Genomic DNA, 23,337 nt, shown 5'->3' on the forward strand with positions numbered 1-23,337 from the left:
TCAGGTCTCAGAATTTGGTAAGTCGAACTTGAATGAAACAACAACTTATTTAGAAGCAGATAAGAGAACCAGTAGGGCTATAACGCTACTTCAAAACTATTCATCCATCATTTTGCAGTGAGAAAGATGATTTAATAGTGTAAAAACATTTAAGACAGCTACAGTCTTGAACAATTTTGTGAAACTTTTTATTAATGTTTTGAATTGTCCCTTACGAAATCATTTAAAAGTCAAAATTTTCTTGATTCCTTTCCATTTTATTCAATAGTTTAAGTTAATTTTGACTGAGCCACTGAGGAATGACAGAAATGAGACTCTATGGGAGATTTGTCAACCTCTAACTGTGCGGTGAAAGATGAATCTCTCTGTAATTATATTTAAACGACAGCTGGAATGCGAGGTTTTGTCACATTAAAAACAGACTTCTGGATTGTGTTCACTTCATAGCCAGTGTACTCACAGAAGCTGGATTTTATTTCACATTTGACATCTATGAATACTCTCGAGGACACAGAATGCATCCTAAAGGTTATTCAACGCAATCATAACGACATGCCTGTTGCTGTGATGGTTTATTGTCTTATCTGTGTTTCTATTTCTACTGTCAAAAAGCCAGACTATACGTCACCGTGATCGAGTTCAGGTAGATCCAAGTGCTCTGGGCTCTTGTCCCGCTGGGATTTAGCACATTTTCTGAGTGATTTAAGGTTCCAGCCTGCAGCATGTGATGAGTTTACACAGATCTTTGGAAGGGCAGAGGGGGTTTAAGTGATGGAGCGGCAGTGTCATGTTTCTGTGAAAGCACTGAGTTTCCTCAGGGCAGGAGGGCTTTTCTCTGTGTCAAGTTGCGGCTTATTTGCATGTGACCCTCCTCCTTATTTCTGATTGGTCGGCGCCCCTGCTGGCATGTGGAAACACAAATCCAAACTTTCTCACTTGGAGGAAAACTTCCCTGAGTTGAGGATGAACTGAGAGGCAGGGACGCCAGCAGCTGTGAGTAACAGCAGGCAGACAGAGGCTAGAGGTTATGGGGAATGAAATGATGATATCTTCATTCTGGGTTTCTGATTTGTTTTTTTTCTAATGCAACTGGAAGTTTTCTTTTTTAGCTTTGTGGTTTTCTTTTTTTTTTGTTACAAAACTACGTACAGTTTTGTGACTGTAGTCAGTTTGTGTAAGAGAATTGTTTTTTATGACAGAAACTAGTATTTGTTAAAAATATTAATACTTACTATTAAATTTGCTTAATTGATTTTTAATAGAAAAAGTTAATTTACTTTCTTATTTATTGTCAAAATAAAAAAAAAAATCAGCTTAGCCAGTGTATAAAAGGTAACTGTTGCTCTATGTCACTATGCTGCTGGCTCTGCTTCTGGTTCTGAGCCTTTCCTCTGGGACTCTCTGCTCTGAGTCATCTTCAATAATCATCCATTACCGGGTTTGGGAGGAGCAGCCGTCGGGAACTCGGGTCGGCCGTCTGTTGGACGACCTCCGTCAGAGGGATGAAGAAGGCCCTCTGGAGGATTTCCAGGTGGTGGAGCAGGTAAAGGCCCTTCCTTTCTCTGTCACGGCTCGAGATGGGGTCATCTCCACCCAAGGTCGACTGGACAGGGAGGCGCTGTGCCGGATATCAAACCTTTGCGAGGTGGCCTTCAGTGTCCTCTACAAAAAAAGCGGCTCTGTGAACTGCCTCAGGATCCGTGTTGAAGTGATGGACCTAAACGACCATAGCCCCAGCTTCCCCAACACCACACAGGAGGTGGAGATCTCAGAGACTGCCCCCCTTCGCATGCGAATCCCTTTAGATCGAGCTGTTGATCTCGATGCAGGGCCCAACGGCCTCCAGACCTATTCCCTCTCAGTCAATCAGCACTTTGCTTTGGATGTGACAGATGGTTCAGGTGGGTCAAAACAAGCAGAACTGGTGGTTATCAAAGAATTAGACAGGGAGGTTCAGGACTCTTTTAACCTGATCCTGGTAGCATACGATAAAGGGAACCCACCAAAGTCCGGGAGCATGTCTGTCCATGTTGTGATTCAGGACTCAAATGATAACAGCCCGGCTTTTGAGGTGAGCAGTCCAACTGTGACTCTAAGTGAGAATACACCCATTGGGACAACCATCTTCAAGCTTACAGCAACTGACCCAGACCTAGGTGCAAATGGTGAGGTGAAGTACTGGTTCAGTAAACACACACCAGCAGAGTTTCAAAAACTTTTCCATGTGGATTCACAGACTGGAGAGGTGATTGTTAAGGCTCCTCTGGACTATGAGAGGGAGCCATCCTTTGTGCTCAACATACAGGCCATTGATCATGGTCCCAATAGCATGCCAACTCACTGCAAGCTGCATATCAAGCTTGTAGATGTAAATGATCATGCACCAAGGATTAGCACAAAATGGCTTTCACCCACCTCAGCTGTCCCCACTGTTAGGGAAGGAGCTCCGATTGATACATTTCTTGCACTGGTGACAGTTTATGATGCAGATTCAGAAAAAAATGGAGAAGTGAGCCTGGCTATTCAAGAAGGATCAGGGCCTTTCCGTCTTAAATCCAGCGATCATTTTAATTATTTGATTGTAACAAATGGTTCCTTGGATCGAGAGAAGGTTAATAATTATAACATCAAACTCATTGCTCAGGACCATGGAAATCCATCTTTAGTTACTATTGAAAACTTGCCAGTTTCTGTTCTAGATGAGAATGACAATGCACCAGTATTTCTCAAATCTATTTATAAGACTTCAATTAAGGAAAACAATGTTGAAGAGGATGCAGTTCTTGAAGTCAAAGCCAGTGATGAAGACCAGGGACTCAATGGAAAGGTTTATTACAAAATAAAGAAACTTACTGACCAGAAAAGTTTCTCCATCCACCCAACAACTGGAATCATAAGGGTACTCCGAAGCTTAGACCACGAGGAATCTCAGAGTTACTCTGTAATAGTTGAAGCTGTGGACTATGGGCACCCACCACTAACTGGTTCGACCACAGTCGAGATTGATGTTCAGGATTTAAATGACAACACTCCAGTCATCAAGGAACCAAAACCAAGAAACGGGGTGGTTTCTGTGAGCATCCCTGTGAATGCACACAAAGGGGAGATTGTGACTGAGCTTGGAAATGACACAGAAGAAAAACCTACTTCTCCTCCTATCAGTCACTTAGTTTTGGATGGATTCAATGGTTTTCCTGCATCAACAATAAAAGCCGAAGATCCAGACTCGGGACTCAACGGACAGCTAAAGTACATAATTTCAAATGGAAACACCAATGGCTTGTTCTGGATGGATGAAGATACAGGGCAGCTTTTTGTAAATGCCACCAATGCCACTGAGCTGATTGGGAGAACTTTTAAGATGGAGCTGTCTGTAGCTGACATGGGCACTCCCAGCTACAAGACTGAGGCGACTCTGGAGGTAACTTTTATCAATCTCCAGGACCACTTGAAGAACTCTTCACCTGGAAACCGAGGGCAACTTAGCTTTACTATGATGATGGCCATCTGCCTGGGTGCCACATGCCTGCTTCTTCTATTGGCCATCGCATTGGTGACAACATTTTGCCGACCCGAGAAACGGGACAACCATGCTTACAATTGCAGACAGGCTGAATCCAGCTACACCCGGCATCCTCGAAGGCCACAAAAGAACATCAGAAAATCTGACATCCAGCTAATTCCAGTGATCCGAGGGCGCAAAGAAGAGCCGTCTGAGGAAGACAGTGAGGTCCAGCCTCTTACTCCTGCTCCACTGCCAGAAGATCAACAAACCGAGAGAGAGTATAACTTCATACCATCGGTTATAAACAACAGCTTCCATTCCCAAAGCTACCCCGAAGTGGATTCCCCTCAACATGTTGGCCATCACTGCAAAACACTGAGGAAACCTGGAAATATTGAACTTGATGGGAGTTTGACCCTGACACCAGCTACATCATACCAGACCCTCTGTAAAACCAGAAACCCTTCCTCGTCCTCTTCTTCGCTGTCACATTTTAGCACCTTGAAACGTAATAAGCTGCACCCAGAAAGCGAAGAGTCACGTCCTCAGCGTTCGACGTCCCAGGCGACTCTCAGGAGGCCGAAAATGTCAGATGGTCAGCAACATGCAGAACACCAGCAAATGCTTCGAAACCTGGTTCGTCTCTCCATGGCTGCATTTGGAGACACCATCGAGCTTTCCTCAGCTTCCCCAGAGGTGCAGGTGAGTTATAGCTTCATCACAACATTCACTATCTCAGAGATTCATGTTTCTATCTGTCTGTCTGTCTATCTAGTCACAAGTTTTTCATTTTTATGATAATGTGCAAAATTGGAGAAAAACTAACCTATAGTGTCTTATTTAAACTCTTTGAATCATACCTTTAAGCTTTAACGATCTATTATAGGTTCAGAAGTAACATTCATGGCAGAGCACATCAAGTTGAATTGATAAATATGCCCATCTGTTTGACATTAAAGACTTCGCTAATCCACCGGATGATTCTTTAATGTCTTCTTATTTACATTCTCTGCTGTAGCTCAAACATTAAGGCTAATGCACGGCTGCTGCTGCTGCTGCTGCTGCTCGCTCTCATTTAAATGCCATTTACTCAGATCTAAAATCTGGGTGATCACATTTATTTTAACATGTGCTTACAGTTAGTGTTCAAGTAATTAAGTGTCCCCCCTGCAGGCTTTGAGATTAATCTGAAGTGAAGTCCATTAGAAAGCAAAGATGTAGGCCCCAAACCCCCTGGCCCCCACTCTTCATCTCTTGTGCAGACAGAGCAGCTTCCCTTCCAGCAGCCTCCATCCTTTTTCTACCTCCTGTATGATGGCTTATTCAGACGCCCTAAAGGCTGGAGTAAAGGGAGGGAGGGGGCGGGGGAATGTAACTAGCTGATGGATCACCATGAAGCCTAAAGCAGCCAGCATATTCAGGTACTCATGTGTCACAGAAAAAAAATGCCCCCTGACTAACTGTGACATTCGTTTTCTTACTGAATATCATGTATCTGACTAATTCTGAAGCCTGGAGAAGGAGGAGGACCAAGGGGGTTGGAGTCAGCCAAAGTAAGCTGTGATGTGTTTGTAGTGTAAGCTAAAACCGCCCTGACACGCCACTCTGTTTCTGAAAAATGACCCCCAAATCACTTTTACTGAAGAGCGCTGCAGCAGGAGGGAAGAAAAACAGATCAGTCTGAAAACAGCTCAGATCCACAATCAGAGGAGACGCTCAGCTGCAGACACTTAGTCTGCAGGGAATTAGCAATAACGTAACACACTATAAATAATAGTGTGTTACGTGTTATATGAAAACCATTTATTCATTTTATTTCAGTTAGCAGCTGATTTAACTCTCCATACAAATGCCTGACTTGTAAACCGAGAAACGGGGTGGTTTCTAACTTGTAATTTTTTAAGTGGTTTTTATCAGTAGTTCTTACTTTCTGAAGGTCTTTCAGAGATTAGAATATTTTTTACACTGATCTGACTACTGCCTGAAAAACTTACATTGCAGTTTTTACCAATTTTTTGTCCACCAGCTCAGAAATCATAGAGGCATAAAGGGGTTTCAGATGTTTATAGGCAATGATTTTGTTTTATTTTTAATCAGAAACTTTATAACAATAATGTACAAAACCTATTGTGTTTAATGCTTCCAAACATAAATAGAAATGTAGAAGAAAAGTAGTGTTTTCTGTGGTTTGCACAAACCTTTAGTAATTTTTCTATAACTTCTGAAAAAGCAGTGATGGGTTTCTAAATTATTTTGTTCAATTAATGTGAGTGCCTGAGACTTCACAACTGCCTGACACTGATTCTGACTAAACTTTTGCTGTTTGTCACAGTTAGTTCTCTATTTCTTTTTTGCTGTATTATATGCTTCAAATAACATTTTTTTTGACTCCGTTCAAGTTCAGACACATTTTTTTCACTTTTATCAGACCAAAATGAAGCTCTTTGTCCATTTGCAAACTGAAATCAGACTTTTTATGTTGCTTTTGTGGAATGGCTTTTTGTCCCATTTTGTAAATCAGTTTTTTCACTGTGATTAATGACACAAATTCAACCACCAAGGCGCTTTGCTTTTGCTCTGGAGTTATTGCCCACATTTTCCTTAAAACACATCAGTCTTTGGGGCACAGAACTTGTCTTCATCCTAAAGGGTGTGATGGCTGCAAAAACTCATGTTTTGAATATTTGCAAAATAATTCTTGGGACAGATGAACATGGTTTCTCGAGGGAACTGGAAATTTTACCCGAGGATGCAACAGACTTATTGAGGTTCACGATTCTCTTGTTGATATCTTGGCTCATTTATTTCCCCTTTTCTGTTATGTCAACACAAGGAAACAGTTTGTTTGAAGTGCTGCCTTGATCAGTTGATAGTTCAGTGTGCAAACTGCTGAATATAAACTAGACATTTCAATCAAAAGTTTTCAAAAAATCATATTTTATTGGGTCCAATAAAAAAAAGTTTTGTTGACTATTTGACCAGAGTAGAAAGAGAGTTGGCATCTAAAGAAAGACTGTAGTTAGTTCCTTAATTAATAAACTTAATTACTGAAAGTTTAGCTGAATTTTATAGGAAGTATATTTATTAGCAAATTTAGACCTCATTGAGGTCTAAAGCTACCACCAACGCCCAGCAGACAGAGGACAAAGACTGCAACGAGCCCCAAAGCCCTCACATGATTTTCATCAGACAGGAAGAGGCTTTCTTAGTTTGTGCCAAGCTTTGCTTTCTTCCAGAACCCTCCCAGTCGTCCCAGTTGGCACTCATCACACCTCAGATGTTTCTCTCCTCCCTCGAGGTCACAAAGGAAGAGGCCTACTGGACGGCCGGAAAGTCTGAGACTCGCTGTTCACCTCCACACAACACACACATTAATATTTCTCTGTCCATCCTGGAAGGAAGCCGAGCAAGAGAAGAATGGGCTTTTACGTAGAGGCCATTTCCTGTCACCACAGTGGCATGCACGTGCAAAAACACACAACAATCATGGTTACAACAGTCAAATATGAGTATACACACTCACCTTTGCTAGTGTGTGTATTTTTCCTCTCTGGAGAGCAGTGTGTATCCGCTGCATAACAGAGCTGTCAGCAGAAAAACTGCAAGCAGTGAGATGGACAAATGAGCTTGGTTCTCACACTGAAACTCTAAAACAAAGCAAAAGAAAGTTCATCTAAAAAAAAGCTGCACTCATTGTTTAACTGGTCAAAACCTCAAACACACTTGTTCTGTCTGATTAAATGCAAAACAGCACAAAACTTATCAACAAGCCTGACTGACCCCATTATCACATACTTAGTCTGAGCTTCTAGAGTTTGACTTTTGTCTCTTGGAAAATTATATTTATTTATTTTTCAATGTGACCTTCGAGGCTGTCATGAAGATGCTCCAAACTGAAAAAAACCCCTATAAAATCAGATTTAGCAGAATCTCTCCATTCCTCTCCGTTTTAAACCTGCTCCTTCCAACTGTGACGCAACACTGCGAACAACTGTACCATGGTGCAGCTCTCTTATCTTTAAAAGTGCTTTAAATGTTTTGCACAATTTGACTTTAATCATGCTGCATCTGAATAGTTACAGGAGGTGTGACCGACCACTTCAAAAAGTACAAATATAAAAACTAAACTACATCTGAGTTCAACAATAAAAATATTGAAATACTAAAGTATACATATAAAAATACTTTTCATATGCATAGAATATGTTATTGTATTTTTTGGGAGTTAGGTAACCTGAGAACTCGAGAGAAAAAAAAATGCTGAAATGAGAGAAATTCATGTTTATTATTCCCTTCTGTTTCTCTTCTCTCCTGCAGCAGATCTCTCAGCTCCTCTCTCTGCTCCGTCAGGGTCAGTTGCAACCAAGGACAAACTTCCGCGGAAACAAGTATTCCCATCGGAACGGCAGGTATGTAAGAAATTTCCCCTTTCGCCCTCTGAAGTTGATTGTTATTATTATTATTTTTTTTAAAGACGAGGTCCAGATTTTTCTAAACCATAACCCTTGCCTGAGTAAGCTGCAGGAATTCTGACTTTGATTATCATCAAAGTTATTGTGTAGGCACATCATCTTCCTGGTTGTAATTCATCAAATATCTGTTAGGGGTTAGCAGCTATTGAAAACCAAAAAAACAGTTACTTAAAAAGTAAAAATATCACACAATGAAAACAAGAATGGAATTTGAAATTTGAAATTTTTGCATTTTGAAGAGAACATGTACTTAATATATGTTTACCAGGGCTGGTTTTCAATTAGCCCTGGTAAACATAATCAGCCTGCTTCTCTCCAGGAAGCCCAGGTCACTTTATTACCAGCCTTTAGTTCATCTGGACGACTGGTTCTGGTGTCTCTCATCTTCACAATACCCAAAGTTTCTCTTTGAAATTTTTGTTAGGCAAGTATTTTGGCCAATCAAGCATGGTGATACTGTCACACTTTTGATAGCTTGAGCAGGTGTTAAGTCCTCCTGGGAAATAAAATCAGCATCTACATAAAATGTGGTCTAGAAATTGCTAATAGACAGCTAAATGGACTGAATATATATCACACTTTTCTAGTCATACTGACCACCCAAAGCACTAAAGCCATATTCATCTGTTTGCACTCACAAAGATGCACACACTTATATGCCAATATGCAGATTAATAGGCAACATGGGATTAAGTGCCAGGAGCACATGAACATGTGACAGGAGGAAGCTGGAGTTTATGTTGAACAAACAACCTTCAGATTGCAAGACAACTACTTGCAATCTGAAGTAGTTGTCTTGTCTTGACATTGGACTTAATAAAACAGAGTGGACCAACTCCACACTCTTCTCTCCTCATCCAGACTCTTTAGAACTTGATTTCTAAATAAAATATAAACTTACTTTCATCTGAAAAGAGGACTTTGGACCACCAAACAAGGATCCAGTCCTTTTATTCCTTGGCACATGTAAGGAGCTCAAGATGTTCTCTCTGGCTCAGGAGTGGCTTAGCATTAGAAACGCCAGTGAAATATTCATTTATATACTTAGATACAACACTCTTCGAACAGTTACCTTCTTTAGAAATTGTCTTTTTTTTCCTGGTTCACATACTAAATATCTATTTTTCTTAGGTACAAGAAGTATTCATCGAAATGACCTGAAATAAATGCTTTGAATACATAACTCTGTGTGTAAATGATATGCACAAATTTCACTTTTTAGATTAAATTATTCAAATTAATTTACTTTCATTGATATATTGTAATCTATTGAAATGTAGCTATATAAGGAGATAAAATCCTCGCAGCACCTTGCAGGTCTGCTGTGTCCTCCTGCTGACCTCTGAGTTCACTCAACCTTGAAACCCTCAGAAATCCAGCAGGAAAGATTCAGGATTGTGTTTTTTTTTCTCTTTTCTTTTCATCAGCTGAGGTTTGTGCTAGAGCCAGCTGGCTGCAGGTCTCAGGTTGTGATCATCGGTGCGCTTTCAGATCAAACGAGGATTCCTCTGTTAGGAAACACTGACATTAAAGGAGAATGCCACCAATTCAAAGAACTTACAGATGTTTTTTCATCTGGTGTGATGGAGATTGACGTGTACTGCAGAGGAGAGCGGGTTTTATTGCCTGCAAGGTATCTTGTATGCTGCTGAGGTCAACTTTAAAATAAACTTTTCAAAGCCAAAGTATGGACTGCATGTACAGTTGCTTTGTTATCTGTCCTTCCCCTTTAACTTTTGTTTATAATATATGTGGTCAAAGACCAAAACTGAAACAGGTAAATCCCTTCCGCTGTATTTCTGACCAACTGACCTGCTGAGACTAAAATAACAGCAACAGACAAACAGGACAAAAAGGCAAACAGTCAAAGTCACAGGAAGAGTGTCTCCTAACCTCAGAGAGTTGAAGTGCTTCTGTGCATGAAGGCAGGTTAAAACGGCTTTGTTGGAGTGATTCAGATTTGCTGACAGTCAGCCCTACCTCAGTGTTGATTAGAGATGAGATGTGAGCTGACATCACCTTGATGCACACAGTGCTTCAGTTTGCACACACAAAGACCTTCCTATACTCATGAAGACCTTTGAACAAACTTGTTCTTTATAAGATTAAAATAATTCTTTTGTTTTTTTAGGCGTCATCAATACAAGAACAATAAGCTTGTTTTTGGCTGCAGTTTCTGGGTAAACAAATCTTTGAAGGATGATTGCATGCTAATAGGTTTCTAAAACAAGGTTTGATTGACTTTTACTAGAAAAGTTGATACAATTTGAACTGAAAATAAATAATGCTTATTGTAAAGAAACACATTATGTAAATATCACATTTAAGCTATGGGAGAATAAACAATTTTTTTGACAAATTTTGAATGAATATTTACAAAATGAAAGCGAATGTACCTTCTAACTAAAGTTAAACATTAGCTTTACTGCTAAGCTTTAACTTCTGTGATTTTGATACATTCAGTCGATTCCCACTTTTTGTTGTATAAATAAAAGTTCAATAAATAAACAAAGATACCTGCGAATGTGAACATTCATCTAAAACACACTGTTAGACTTTTTATTGTAATTTTACAGTACCTTACTGGCAACACTGTTGCCAGTAAGTTACTGTAGTTGCCATTCTACAGTAACTTACTGGCAACAGTGTTGCCAGTAAGTTACTGTAGTTGCCATTCTACAGTAACTTACTGGCAACTTACTGGCAACAGTGTTGCCAGTAAGTTACTGTAGAATGTCAATTACAGTAACTTACTGGCAACAGTGTTGCCAGTAAGTTACTGTAATTGACATTCTACAGTACCTTACTGGCAACAGTGTTGCCAGTAAGTTACTGTAATTGACATTCTATATTTCACAGTTAATTTTTACTGTGAGTGTGCTTTGCAGTTATAACTGCTTTACTGTAAATGTAGTTTATAGCATAAAACTGTAAATGTATTTTATAGTAAAGCTGGTCTACTGTAAACTTGTTTCACAACATAAAGTCAGTTTTACTGTAAATTAAAGTTTACATTTTTTAATACAAGAATATTTTGCCATAAACCGAAAAATTTCATAAAAGAAATTTTAGTCCAAGTACTGTGAATAAAAACGGGTATTTATTTTCAGCAGATTTGTTGAAATAAAATCCATTTATATATTCACAATATCATAAAGAACAATGTCACAATACAATATAATGTGCTATAAAACAACAAAACCATAGAACACACTACAGGTCATGTCAATATTTTTTATGGCACATGTATGTATCAACATGAACATGTGTGCATCAAGTACCAGCCATAAACTATTTAAAGACTGACTTTTAAAAAATATATAGAATATACTTAACTTCATTTGAATATGAACTGTATTTCATTCAATATGGACACTTGAATGCATCTGGATCCAATAACAGTAACAATCTTTACATAACCTTTTCTATTTGTTCCACACTGTACAACAAAAGAACAACTAAAAAAATTGGGCACTACAAATTTTATGTACCACATCAGGTATGCACCAACATGAACACGTATATCATTCAAATGGTGAACAGTCAAAAACCAGCAGAGGCTGCATTGTCAGAAAGCAGTTAACAGTAGCTTAAATGTGCACTGTTACACAATACATCACAAAAACAGTGCAAGTGTGATAATGTACTGTATGGTAGACATTCATATCAATAAATATTGTTATATCAGATGCATTTCCTACATCAGAAGAACTTTTATTCCATTCGTCAAACAAAATCAGTGAGATCCATCTTGTGGAAGCTGAACTGTAAAGAATAAGACAGACGATGTGGAAGGTCATGAGATGGTCAGGAAGTTATCTACATTTTCAAATCAACAGGAAGGCTGACAAATTAAGCTGAAGTGACAATGTCCAAATGCATAAAACCATTGGCATAAAGCAGCATTAAGTTGATAATTTGTTTAAAAAAAAATCAATTACACTGAAGTGATAATAGAAGCTGCATAAAGAATGAGCAGGACTGGCTTCACTTCAGGTTTTTGGATTGTTTATGGCAAAAGCAGTCAGTCAGTCTTCACTAATTCAAACGATTATGCACTGTATTGAGACCCTGCAAATGTCCCCAAGGAGACGATGAAATACAACATGTCATAACAATCTTTTTAGTCATTTTGTTGGTGGACAATAAAATAATAAACATTTGGTAAAATGCTTACCTAGTTGGAAGTCCTCTATTCAAATTCAGCGAGTCGTTTGAGGAAGGTGTTGATCCGGGAGTTGACACTGACTACTTTCCTCTTGACTTCCCGTCTTGCAGCTTGTACTGACTTTGGCTGTGCATTTGGTACCAACATCTGGATTGATCCTCACAAAGAATCTTTTAACAGAAATAAAATATATTAATTGTATTTTTTAAAATGAAGACATGCAATACAGCAATCAGCTATGGTTCTTCATCATCAGTCAAACTGTCATTAAATTTTATTCATAAATGGTTTGGTGTAAAGTACTTACCGTTGTATCATCTCCAGTGTGGTGGATGCTGACTCCTGATACTCCAGATTGAAGACATAATATGACCCAAAAAGACAGCAAGGACGCTGGCAAAGTCATGTAGTTGCTCAGGCTTGAAAAATACCTTCTCCTCCATACTGACCATCCACCAGGTTGCAGACATCAAGCTATTTCCTAAAATAGACAAACCCTTGTCAGGCTAACGCTAGTGAGTAAAAGTACAGACTACCATAACTATTACATACATTGCTACAAAAAAATTATAGTGATAGAAAATATTCCTCTTACCAAGCATGATTACCCTTGGTGTTGTAGGTAAGGTCATTTCCATCTCAACAGACATCTTGGTGGAAGATACCTTTGAAACATAAAAGGAAAACTCTTAAATATGAATTACTGGTAGTAATTTATATTTAAAGGGCCAGTTCACCCAGATTACAACGGGTTTTTGAGAACCTCACCCCGGAGACTAGACTAGACTTTACCCCTACATCCTGCTATCACTCTGAAACTGCGGATGTGAATGACAGTTTGTGAGGCTAAACGGATTTTTTAAAGCATTACATTCCACAAGTACAATATCTGAATGGCTAAGTACAATATGGGTTAACAAAATGTTTGTGATTTGGGTGAATTGATACCTTTAACAAATTAATTGAACAATTCTGATTTAAGATGTGTGTTTTAAGTTAAGAGTTGATATAAAATTACATCAACCAAGATGAAGATTGAGTCTTTTTCTTTGAAATGTTTTCTTTTTCTCTGACGGAAGTAGGACATTGCTGTATTCCACAACGAAACCAATAATTAGCTGTGTGTTGATGTTTCTTCACATGACTACAAAATTCTCTAAATTATGAAGTACAAATACTGCAGAATTTACACCTGTACATAGTTGCACCTGTTAGTACTGACTTAACTTTAAATTTGTAAGAGCATGGTTTAAACAGGTGAACAGTCCTTATATGTAACCAGGGTTGGAAATTAACTTTTTTGTCCACCTGCTGAACCAACTCAAAAAATAACAGAAACCACTTGAATGTTTTCCACCTTTGTCCTCATTTACAGACTCTTATATACTATGTTGGAGATGTAATGATACTTTAGCAGGCTAACTAGCTGTAGCAAGCTCAAAGTTATAGATTAGGTTAGCTGCTCCTCTACATTTCCAGACTATTTTGTGGCTTCAAATATGTTTGAAGAGCTGTCTTTTTACCTGTTGTCTTGTCTTTTCAAGAGTTGAAACTATGTTAGCACTCAGCAGGACAGAACTGCACAGCCACTTGGAGGAAAAAAGCTTGGGAGTAAAAAAAAAAGTCATCTGACAAAAAGAAAAAAAAGAACAAATTAGAATTCATCCTTGTTGACCTAGCTAATCTGCACTCTTAACATTTGCAAGGTCATGGTTTAAACAAATGAACAGTTATTAGATTATTTTATTATCTAATAAAATAATTAGATAATTAGTTATTAGTTATTTTAAAAAAAGGGGGATCAATTATCAGTTAACGTTATATTGTTCGACAAAGAATGTAACAACAATGCTAACAGACACTCAGCACTGAGCTTATCTCAACCCAAAGCTAGTCGTTCGAGGAAGATTTAGCGGCAAAAGTCAAGCTAAAACCTTCGGTAAAATTAGCACCTTAGCTAACGTTAATTCCGAACCAGCTCAAAAAATAACACCATCATATTTTTCTATCTTTCACCTCATGCTAAGTTATAGCATTACAGCATGATGCTATAAGTTACGTTAGCTCCATCTAAAATGTACATATCCAGATTAAGTTTTGGCTTCAAACAGTTTTCTAAGAAGTGTTTTTTTACCTGTATTGCGAAGAGCTGAAGCAGTGTGAGCCCACAGCACGGCGACAGAGCTGCACTTGCACTGGACGGAAAAAGCTTCGAGTTTAAAACAAACGTCATCAGAAAAACGTTGGGCGAAGCCACCCTTGATGACGTAGCCAGATAAACTGCATATTAATGTTAGCTAGGATGTGAAAAACGAAAGTACACACTCTCTTTCTGCCTTAAAAATATGTTAACCACTAAAGGAGTAAAAATACAGAAACAGGGAACCACGATGAAACATCTATGATGACCGTTGGAAATCAAATAGAATTCTTACATGGCCAGCGCAAAGACATTATAAGTGCAGTACCACTACTGCAATGTGTAAACAGTAAATTACAACTTCAAAACATACAGTAAGTTAATGTAATACTATGTACTATACCCATAATGCAATGCAAATTACAGTAACTAATTGTAAAGATGTTTTATGTTAGTTTACTGGGCATTTTATGTATTTAGCTGTAAAAAATACAGCAAAGGCTAACAGTACAAGACATTCTAAGTACAGTACCACTACTGCAATGTGTAAACAGTAACTTACTGCAACTTCAAAACATACAGTAAGTTACTGTAATACAATGTCCTTTACCCATAATGCAATGCAAATTACAGTAACTAATTGTAAAGATGTTTTATGTTAGTTTTACTGGGCATTTTGCGGTATTTAGCTGTAGAAAATACAGCAAAGGCTAACAGTGCAGATTTCAGTCAAATTTAGTGTAATTAAAGGGGTTCACAACTACTTCTGGTTTTAGCTTCAACTAGATTGAACTGTGCAATTTATGATATTCATCTGGTTCATTTAATTACCTAGTTTTGCTTCTTTTTTTTAACGCCATCCAACTGTTGTGATATTTCCAAGGATCTTTATCCATTTCTGTTCACTACAGACAAGACCTTTTCAAACTTTAGTTTTTCAATTTACACAATCTGGATTTTTGATATATTTGATATTAAAAATGGAAAATTGGATGAAATTAATCAACATTTTCTTATAATTGTCTGCAGATATGGAGGTCACGACTGCTCAGATTGGCAGAGCACCAAAGACAGTGGACATGGAGAGAGTGAGGCTGGTGATGTGGACTGGGAAGCAGGAAGAGACTCACCCATAGATCCACAGCTGGAAGAAGGCCTCAATAACCTGCTCAACAGCCCAGGTAACATGTTATAAGATACATTTAAAAAAGAAGTCACCCTTACAAAAGATGTTCGGGTAAAACTTAATGGTGTGTTCTAAATTTAAGTTTGCACACCCAAAACAATGAACATTGTCTGGTATAACAATAATTTCTTGGCTACTTCTGAGTATAAGCTAATATTAAGCAATATTATTAAGCATATTAAGCATATTAAAATATTAAGCATATTTTATTACCAAAAATAATCAAAACCTAAAGTGCGTCTTTTTCCAGAGACATGAATGACTGTTCTAGTTGTAGGTCTTCAATAAAATGTATTATTTCTGCTGAAGAGTCATTCAAGTAAAATAAAGCTGATGTCAAAGCTGATGTCTTTAAACACAGCAAAAGTGGATTTTGTTTGTAACATTAACAATGTGAATTCTACCAGTTGTGAATGTTATCAGTGCTTATGCCTATTTTTGGTAGGTGTGTTCTAAATCTTTCTAGGGTTTTAAAAATCCTGGGTCAATGTAAAATCCCCAGATTAAAAATGCGGTTGTCTGCACGAGCTGTGACATACTTTGGCTCGTGCAGACAACATACAGACTGCTCTCTTACAATCAACATGTCAAAAAGAAGAAAACAGGAAGGCAGCAGGAAATAACAGGAAAACGGTGTTCCTCTGGAATCTGCACCCATTCATAACATTTTTCAGATTCAAACTGATGATTTCTTTACTAACCACATCAACAACACCAGATACTGTGTGACACTGACAAAATGTACAAAGAATTAATAAACAAAATAAAAAAATAACTGTCAGTTGATATACAGAAAAGCTGAAGACTAATAAAATATGTAAGTTTTTGCTATTTCCGAACCACTTTGATCAAACTACAAATGTGGAAGTTCCTCCATGCTTCATAATTTGTTTCCCATTATCAAATCATCATTTTATGACAAATTGTTCTGAAATTTATTGCCACATGAATATGATGGTGAGTATTGTAGCTGGACAATGAATACAGTATATATATGGATGAATGTGAAAAAATTCCCAAAGAAACAATATTGCAGAACCAATTGGGAGAGAAGTGTTTTTCTTGTATATCCAAACTATAAAGTTTTTGTGTCTTCAACTTGGAAGGAGATCATTAGACATAGGTTTGGGTTTGGCTGTGTTGGCGAGTCTTCATCGAACTAATCAACATGCTTCAGCTGTTAAACTTCAAACATTGTTTAGCCGGGACTTTCTCAGTGGCATGAAGAACTCAGGCGTCTGAGTGCACACAGTTTGTGTGTTAAACAGTTTCTTCCTGGTATTGTGGTTTGGAGGCTGCAGGAGCCTCCAGGCGATCAGGGGGGTTTACTGCCCGATGATGGAGGGCCAAGCTTCACTTTATGACTCGTCGGAAGAGAGAGAAACAAAAGAGTGAGTGGGAGTGTGTTTTTCCTGTGTGTGTGATGGTTGACTCATCTTTTGGCCTGCAGGGGCTGAAATGAGTGTAATGCACACCTGAGACCTGAGACCTGAGACCTGAGACCTGGCAGGTTGTGTTGAAAGCTGCATTATTCTAGAGCATTATTTTTTTTTTCCTTACTTGAATGATTCACAGACAAAATTTGCCTCATTCTTTACATTTTAGGGTAAAAAAATGTGTGTAGCTTAGTCAGGTCAGAACTCCACACAGAAAAAAAGTTGATTACCAAAGTTAAAGGCTATGTTGATCTTATTTTACAACCAACAAACACTGAATGAATAATAAAAATTTCTGAAGAATAGCCTGAAACTTTGAATTTCTCGTCCTTTGTGTTAATGCTGCTACACAATGAGTGGAAAGGGGGAGTTTGAAGGGGAAAGGGTTAACTCAGGGGCGGTTTAAACCACTCTGCGTGGAAACATCAGTGTGTGTTTCTGTGTGTGATGGTACATTACAGTCCCCACATCTGGTTGTGGTTAGATGAAGGAGACCAACAGTTTTTGATCAGTCAAAGCTGAGAAAATTTTTAATCAATTACATTCATTTGGTGGCTGATGGGACAGCCTATTTCTGGATTTTCAGACAGATGCTATAGTGCAGTGAAATATGGAGCCTCTCCTTTTTGTGAGGAAAACATCTGTCTAGGTTTCAAACTATTTTTCACTTTTAAATGTCTCATTTATTAAAGACCAACCTCAAAGTCTGCCATTGTGCAGCGAGAACCAAAACCCTCCCCTATTATAAATGATTAATCTTCACATAAATAGTATCAATAATTCAAGTGAAATTAGTTTGGTCCACAGTGAAAGTAAAGCATATTTTATTTAGATAACACTTTTCACATAGAAAAATATCACCATGCTCCAGAGTGTAGCATAAAATATATAAAGTTGAAGTGAAAAGCTAATTTAAAAAAAAAGATTCTCAAAATTAAAAACAAATATTTGAAAAGGTAAGAGATGTAGGTGCATTGTGTTAAGGCAAAATAGAGAGATGGATGGATGGATGGATGGATAGTTTATTCAATTCAATTCAGTTTGAAATACCATAATCAATATGTCATGAAAACATAAGCAGCAAACTGATTCCAGCAGAAAATGTCCTTCTGGCTTGTTGTATCAACAGAGATTAATCTATATTTTGTAACTTAACATAAAATATGTATGTATAAAGTATATATGTAATCATATTTAATAAATTAAAATTAGTGTTACAATGTTTATTACCATTAACCAGGTACTAAACAGACCTTTCAGTCTTTCAGTGTTTTTATTGGTCTAATGCAGAATTCAAATCTTAAAAGTGTTTTCAATGGCTGTGGGCAGAATATCATCATAATTAGCAGAAACCAAACCTTTAAAATGTCAGTCTGAGTATAATTAATCCATATTGTGCTTAAGTTAATGAGCTGAGTTACTAATAAATGAACTTTTCAGTAATCTAATGTATTAAATGTGTTGATTTTTACACGGTTTATTAAAATAGAATATAATAAAATGGTTATTTTAGTCCAGTAATTTTTTCAAAATATGAAAGTCCTCTATTTCATAGATTCATTAGACACATACTGACATATTTCATATTTATTTCTACAAATTAAATTACAGCTAATGCAACATTATTTAGTCAGAAAATTTAAATATATCACTGAAAGTGATGTTTAAAGAAGATTATTTAAGTGTTGTCCAGTACACGGTCATTGTCACTCAACACAGGGAGGTTAAACCAGCAAGCTGATTTGAAGGAAAAAGTGCAATAGAAAAAGGGATAATGTGAAGGAAAGACCCATCTTTTTTTTTTAGAATAAAATTGTTGGCATTACATTTATTTAAAATATAATTTATGTTTTTAAGAATTCAAATTAATATTAAAAATATATTCTAATCTTCACAAAGGTCCCAGAGATTGGTAGAATTTAAGGATCTTAGATTTTTGTGCAATTAACTTTGTGTGTCCAGTAGCAGTATTTAAAATGAATATCTGAGAACATTTTCAGACAGTAAAACCTAGAAGATTATTTTTAGAAAAAGACAGGGTTGCATAGGGCTAAATCTGACTTAGTCCTTTTCATATTTGAACAGATTCCAGCAACATGTCGAGAAGATCTTTCATGTTTTTCAACTAAATTAGATCAGATGAAACCTAAATAGCCTAAAGAGGAACTCAAGCTGTCACAGCAGGAAGAGCAGCAAATAAACAGGATGGAATAATGGGGACCAAGGAAAAAGATTAGGAGATTTATACAAAAGGATAAACTCAGACATAGTGAATGCATGAAATGAGGCATGTAATCATCTGTGGCCCGCTTGTTTGTGAGTCAGAAGCTGGGCTTGCTGTGTTTTCCACGCAGACACACCCGGTGTTTACGCCTCTTACAGGGGCTGAACTCTCCGGCTGCAGGAGGTTTGTTGCTTGAGTGTGGACGTGATGTTTAATGCATGCTCAGAAGAGCAAAGGATGCCAGAGATGGCAGGAAGCTCCTGTTAACATCAGCCAGATAAAACCCCTGTGTTGTTTCCTGATTTTCCTCCCTTGTTCTCAGCGAGGAGGCACATAGAAACCAGCAGGACACATAAATGGGTACTTGGTTTCAATTTGACCAGTTCTTGTAGAGTTGAATGTGCAACAAACTCAGATTTTAGGTTTAATTACACAAATACAAAGGGGTGGAGATGATGATAGTAACTTAATTTTAGGCCTGAACGTCCATTTTTATTTCATAAACCTCATGCCAGCGCTGTCTTGTTTTCAGGCTCTAAGTTTTAAGTCCCACTGATCATTTCTGTTTTTTTTTAAAAAAAGCATTAAGTTGATGGAAGTGGTGTTTGTGGCTGCATGAAAAGAGATTCTCAAAAAACTCTGACTAGTTCTGGTTTTTTCATGAATAGGGCCCAGAATGAGGTACTATTGTGAGGTACTATGAGGTACCCATTGTGCCACAGTGTCAATAAATACTCTTCTAAAACAAAGCCATTTCTAAAAAAACAGTGACATAGAAGAAATCAATAAAATACTAATGCGATATCACTTTATCTGGGGAATAAGATTTAAAGCATGCTGTTTATTCTTGTGGTGATCTAATGTGTCCCTTGTGTCTATAAAAAAACTAAAGGCTGCTGTTTGCCTGCTTTGATTAATAGAATACAGGTTCCCTAAATCTGAAACTGTGTCTTAATGAATATTTGTTTTGCCTAAATTAACATGCTTTCACATGCAGTTCAGGGCTCACAAAAATGCCCTGGACTGCATAGTCATTCAATTTAATATTAAATCACACATTGCCTTCCAATAACTAAACATGCATGTTAGCTTTAGTATTCTAATCACAGTCAGATGCCTTTCACATATTTGCTTTTCTGATAAAAAGAAACCTTTGACTTGGTAAATAATCTTAACACTTCAAACTGTTTTCTGTCAACTAAGTGTTCAGAATCCCATTATTTGCACTAAATGTCTTTCTTTTTGTTTACAGATGATGTTTTCTCAGAGATCAGTGACCCCGCCTGGATGGCCAGGCTCTCCCTGCCACTGACAGCCGATTACCACGACAACGTCTTTGTCCCCAATGGCCCTCCGTCTCCTGAAAGCGAGCTTCCGCCGCGGGATGGCCTGAACTCCACCTCGTCATTCTCCACCTTTGGTAAATGTTTCAAGAGTCATTTCAAGATACAGTATCCGTCCCCTAGAACATTTCTACAACTGCAACAACCTTTAAAGTATTTTATTGGGATTGTATGTGTTAGACCCACACAAACCAGTGTAAAACATTTAAGTGGAGGGAAAGAGATTAAAACACAATCCTTAACAAATAAATATCCAAGAAGTGTGGTATGCATTTTGGATTTTACAGCCATGTTTTAATGCAATGCAGCTAAAAGTCTTTTCACCATCTTTGCACATAAAACAGGGATAGTTTTATTGCTTTTTTACATGTCTTAATACTAGTAAGATTGGACAATGTATGTAAGCAATAATTATCAAATAAACTGGAGATTCAGAGTTCAATTTAGATCCTGGCTTTATTCAGATTCATTCTGCTGGGTATCTGACTGATTGTTTCAGGTTGTAGTACTGCTGGACGTTACACCTCAGTCTCAGTATTAAGCCCTTAACAACAGTCTTGCCCTCCACGCCATCCATTATCTCATCCACTCTGATCAGCTTCTCTTTTCCTGCTAATGAAAAATATATCCCCACCGCCTGATGCTGCCACTACCATGCTTCACAGTGGGAATGTTCAGAATTAGTTTTTCTTACTTGGGGAAAAAAATGTAAGAAGAAAATATATAATTTCCACTTCATAATTGTGTGCTACATTTGTGTTGCCGTATCACATAAAATCCTAAACTGTCACTGATTTTATGAAGTGGAAAAACAGCAACAGCCACTGTAAATTGTGAGTTCACTCAGTGTCTTATATGATTCCAGACTGATTAAATATTAATTTTTCATGTCTACGTATCTTATTATAAACATGCTTTCCATTCAGTGCTGGCAGGGAGAAACTTTCCAACCTCTCACTCTTTTTTCAGGTAAAACTCCAGAGAAAGATGGCCAGCTGGGCGGAGCTTTGCTGTCAGAGGTCAGCACACTGTTTGAGATGCTGATGACTCAGAAGGCCGACGCCCACCCAGACCCTCGGCCTGACGTCCTGTACAGGCTGTCAGCAGCGTACCGACGCTCTCTGGGTTTGGACGCGACAACAACAGCTGGAGGCAGCGCCCCAAAGAACTGCTCTGAAAAGAGGCCGTCCGTGGCCTCAAAACATCAACACCAATGACTGTTACATGCATTCACACATCGCAGAAGACTAAATGGAGTGGGGACCAGAATGACCGAAGTGTTGGGGTTAAAAGAAATTAAAGTATAAAGCCATGAACTGAAAATTAAGTAACTTTAAAAGCTTATTTTCAGTAGATTTGTGCAAATACTACGGAAGACCCAAGAATGTCTTCAGAGTGGTCAATTTTCCAGGTTTTGACTGATTGCTTAGCAAAGAAAAAAATCCAACTTTCTTCACTATTATCACTAATTTGGAACTGAAATAAAGCCTTACATGTGAATTTCTTTACTTAAAAACCTTTTTTATCTTTAGACTCATGGAGAATGAGGTACGAGGTGTTCAGTTGGCTGCAGACTGTAATATATGTTGCTAGACGTCACTGTATCACACACTGGAACTCACAAATGCAAAACAAAAATAACTGAAGACGAGAGCAACAACAGTGTACACTACAGTTATTTTAAATTTTTTAACCACTCTAATGGCTTTACTGTTAAATAAGAAGGATAAAAATGTACTATATACATTTTTTTAGCATTGTTTATAAAAATGTAATAGCACAACCAAAAAAGTGGGGGAAAAAAATCAAGATAATTTTTACAAGTTATTGATTCCTGAGCGGTATTTTAAATACTAGAACAAATGGTTGGAAAATAATATGAAATTCATTGACAGTAAGTCAGTTATGCACAACAAATAATAATTAATCCACAAAAGTGTCTGGCTCTAGAAATCAAAACAATATTAGCTATTTTTATTTGAATTTTTAAATAACTGTTGCCAGATTGAACATTGGCTTTTTTGTCTTATATAGTTTTTAGCTTTCGAAACATTTTCATGGAAAAAGGAGGCAGTTAGTCAATCACAAGGCAGATGAGAAAAAAAGATCTTTTTTAATCTAAAGAGAATATAAAATGAAAGATCTACATTTTTTCATTTATATCAAATCATAGATACATTTTATAATTACAAACTGTGAAGTTTACTCAGTGCGACTGTTAATTTTTCAGTTACAGCAAACACTTTTTTCATCATGCTGGTTGTTTTAACAGAAGTAAATCTGCTTATATTTGCATCTAAAGGGTTGAAGCATTTTTGAAAGGAGTGAAATCCTGCAACATGTTGCTTACAAAGCAGGAAAGGAGGCAGGTGATCTCTGTCTGTCAAAACCCGATAAAGTCCAAAGGGGAACAGAGGGAAATGTTTTCATTTTCTTTTGTCCTCTTAACTAAAATCGAGCTGAAATCCAAAAAGAAGAACAGGCCAAAGATTGTGATTGTTGAAATTCCCTAAAAGTGTCTTACATGTAGTTGTTTCTGTTTATCAAGCAGCACTTTGTACATATTTTTTTGTTAAACTTTTCTTCAGTATGAAAATGTATTTTAAATTGAAACTAACTTTTGTAACATTTCTAATAAAATGTCCATCTGAAATATAGAAGAGTCAGTTTGCATAAACATGAACATCTATTTCTGTTACAGAGACAGCCGCTTTCCTTTTGGCTTCCTCACTGGATCATTTCAGGTCAAACAGGGTCACTAGGTCTCGTTTCAATTGGCACATGGTCAAAACCCAAGTGGACCTTGATGAAAAACTCTCCAGGGATTTAGTCAATTTGTTGGAGCAGTGCGCCCTCTGCAGTT

The 23,337-nt window shown here is 37.5% G+C and overlaps 1 protein-coding gene across 2 annotated transcripts; it reads left to right on the forward strand.

The window, feature by feature from the left end:
- The first annotated feature begins 938 nt into the window (after positions 1-938).
- pcdh12 (protocadherin 12) lies at positions 939-23,127 on the forward strand. 2 transcript variants are annotated; one of them, XM_044127050.1, is made up of 5 exons: positions 939-4,207; positions 7,823-7,914; positions 15,315-15,466; positions 20,384-20,551; positions 21,444-23,127. In XM_044127050.1, exons 1-5 carry the CDS (start codon positions 1,355-1,357, stop codon positions 21,689-21,691), a joined length of 3,513 nt encoding a protein of 1,170 aa, XP_043982985.1. In that variant the 5' UTR covers positions 939-1,354; the 3' UTR covers positions 21,692-23,127. The 2 variants fall into 2 exon arrangements, with proteins under 2 accessions (XP_043982985.1, XP_043982986.1); XM_044127051.1 differs by having other exon boundaries at positions 945-4,207; positions 7,826-7,914; positions 21,444-23,113.
- The last annotated feature ends 210 nt before the right edge of the window (positions 23,128-23,337 follow it).

Source organism: Gambusia affinis, linkage group LG09 (assembly GCF_019740435.1).
Source record: "Gambusia affinis linkage group LG09, SWU_Gaff_1.0, whole genome shotgun sequence".
In the NCBI taxonomy this organism is placed as follows: Eukaryota; Metazoa; Chordata; class Actinopteri; order Cyprinodontiformes; family Poeciliidae; genus Gambusia; species Gambusia affinis.

Coding starts and splice junctions, on each gene's coding strand:
- pcdh12 (XM_044127050.1), top strand. CDS start 1,355: ATGCTGCTGGCTCTGCTTCTGGTTCTGAGCCTTTCCTCTGGGACTCTC. Junction 4,208..7,822: donor CAGCTTCCCCAGAGGTGCAG/GTGAGTTATAGC, acceptor TCTCTCCTGCAG/CAGATCTCTCAGCTCCTCTC. Junction 7,915..15,314: donor TATTCCCATCGGAACGGCAG/GTATGTAAGAAA, acceptor AATTGTCTGCAG/ATATGGAGGTCACGACTGCT.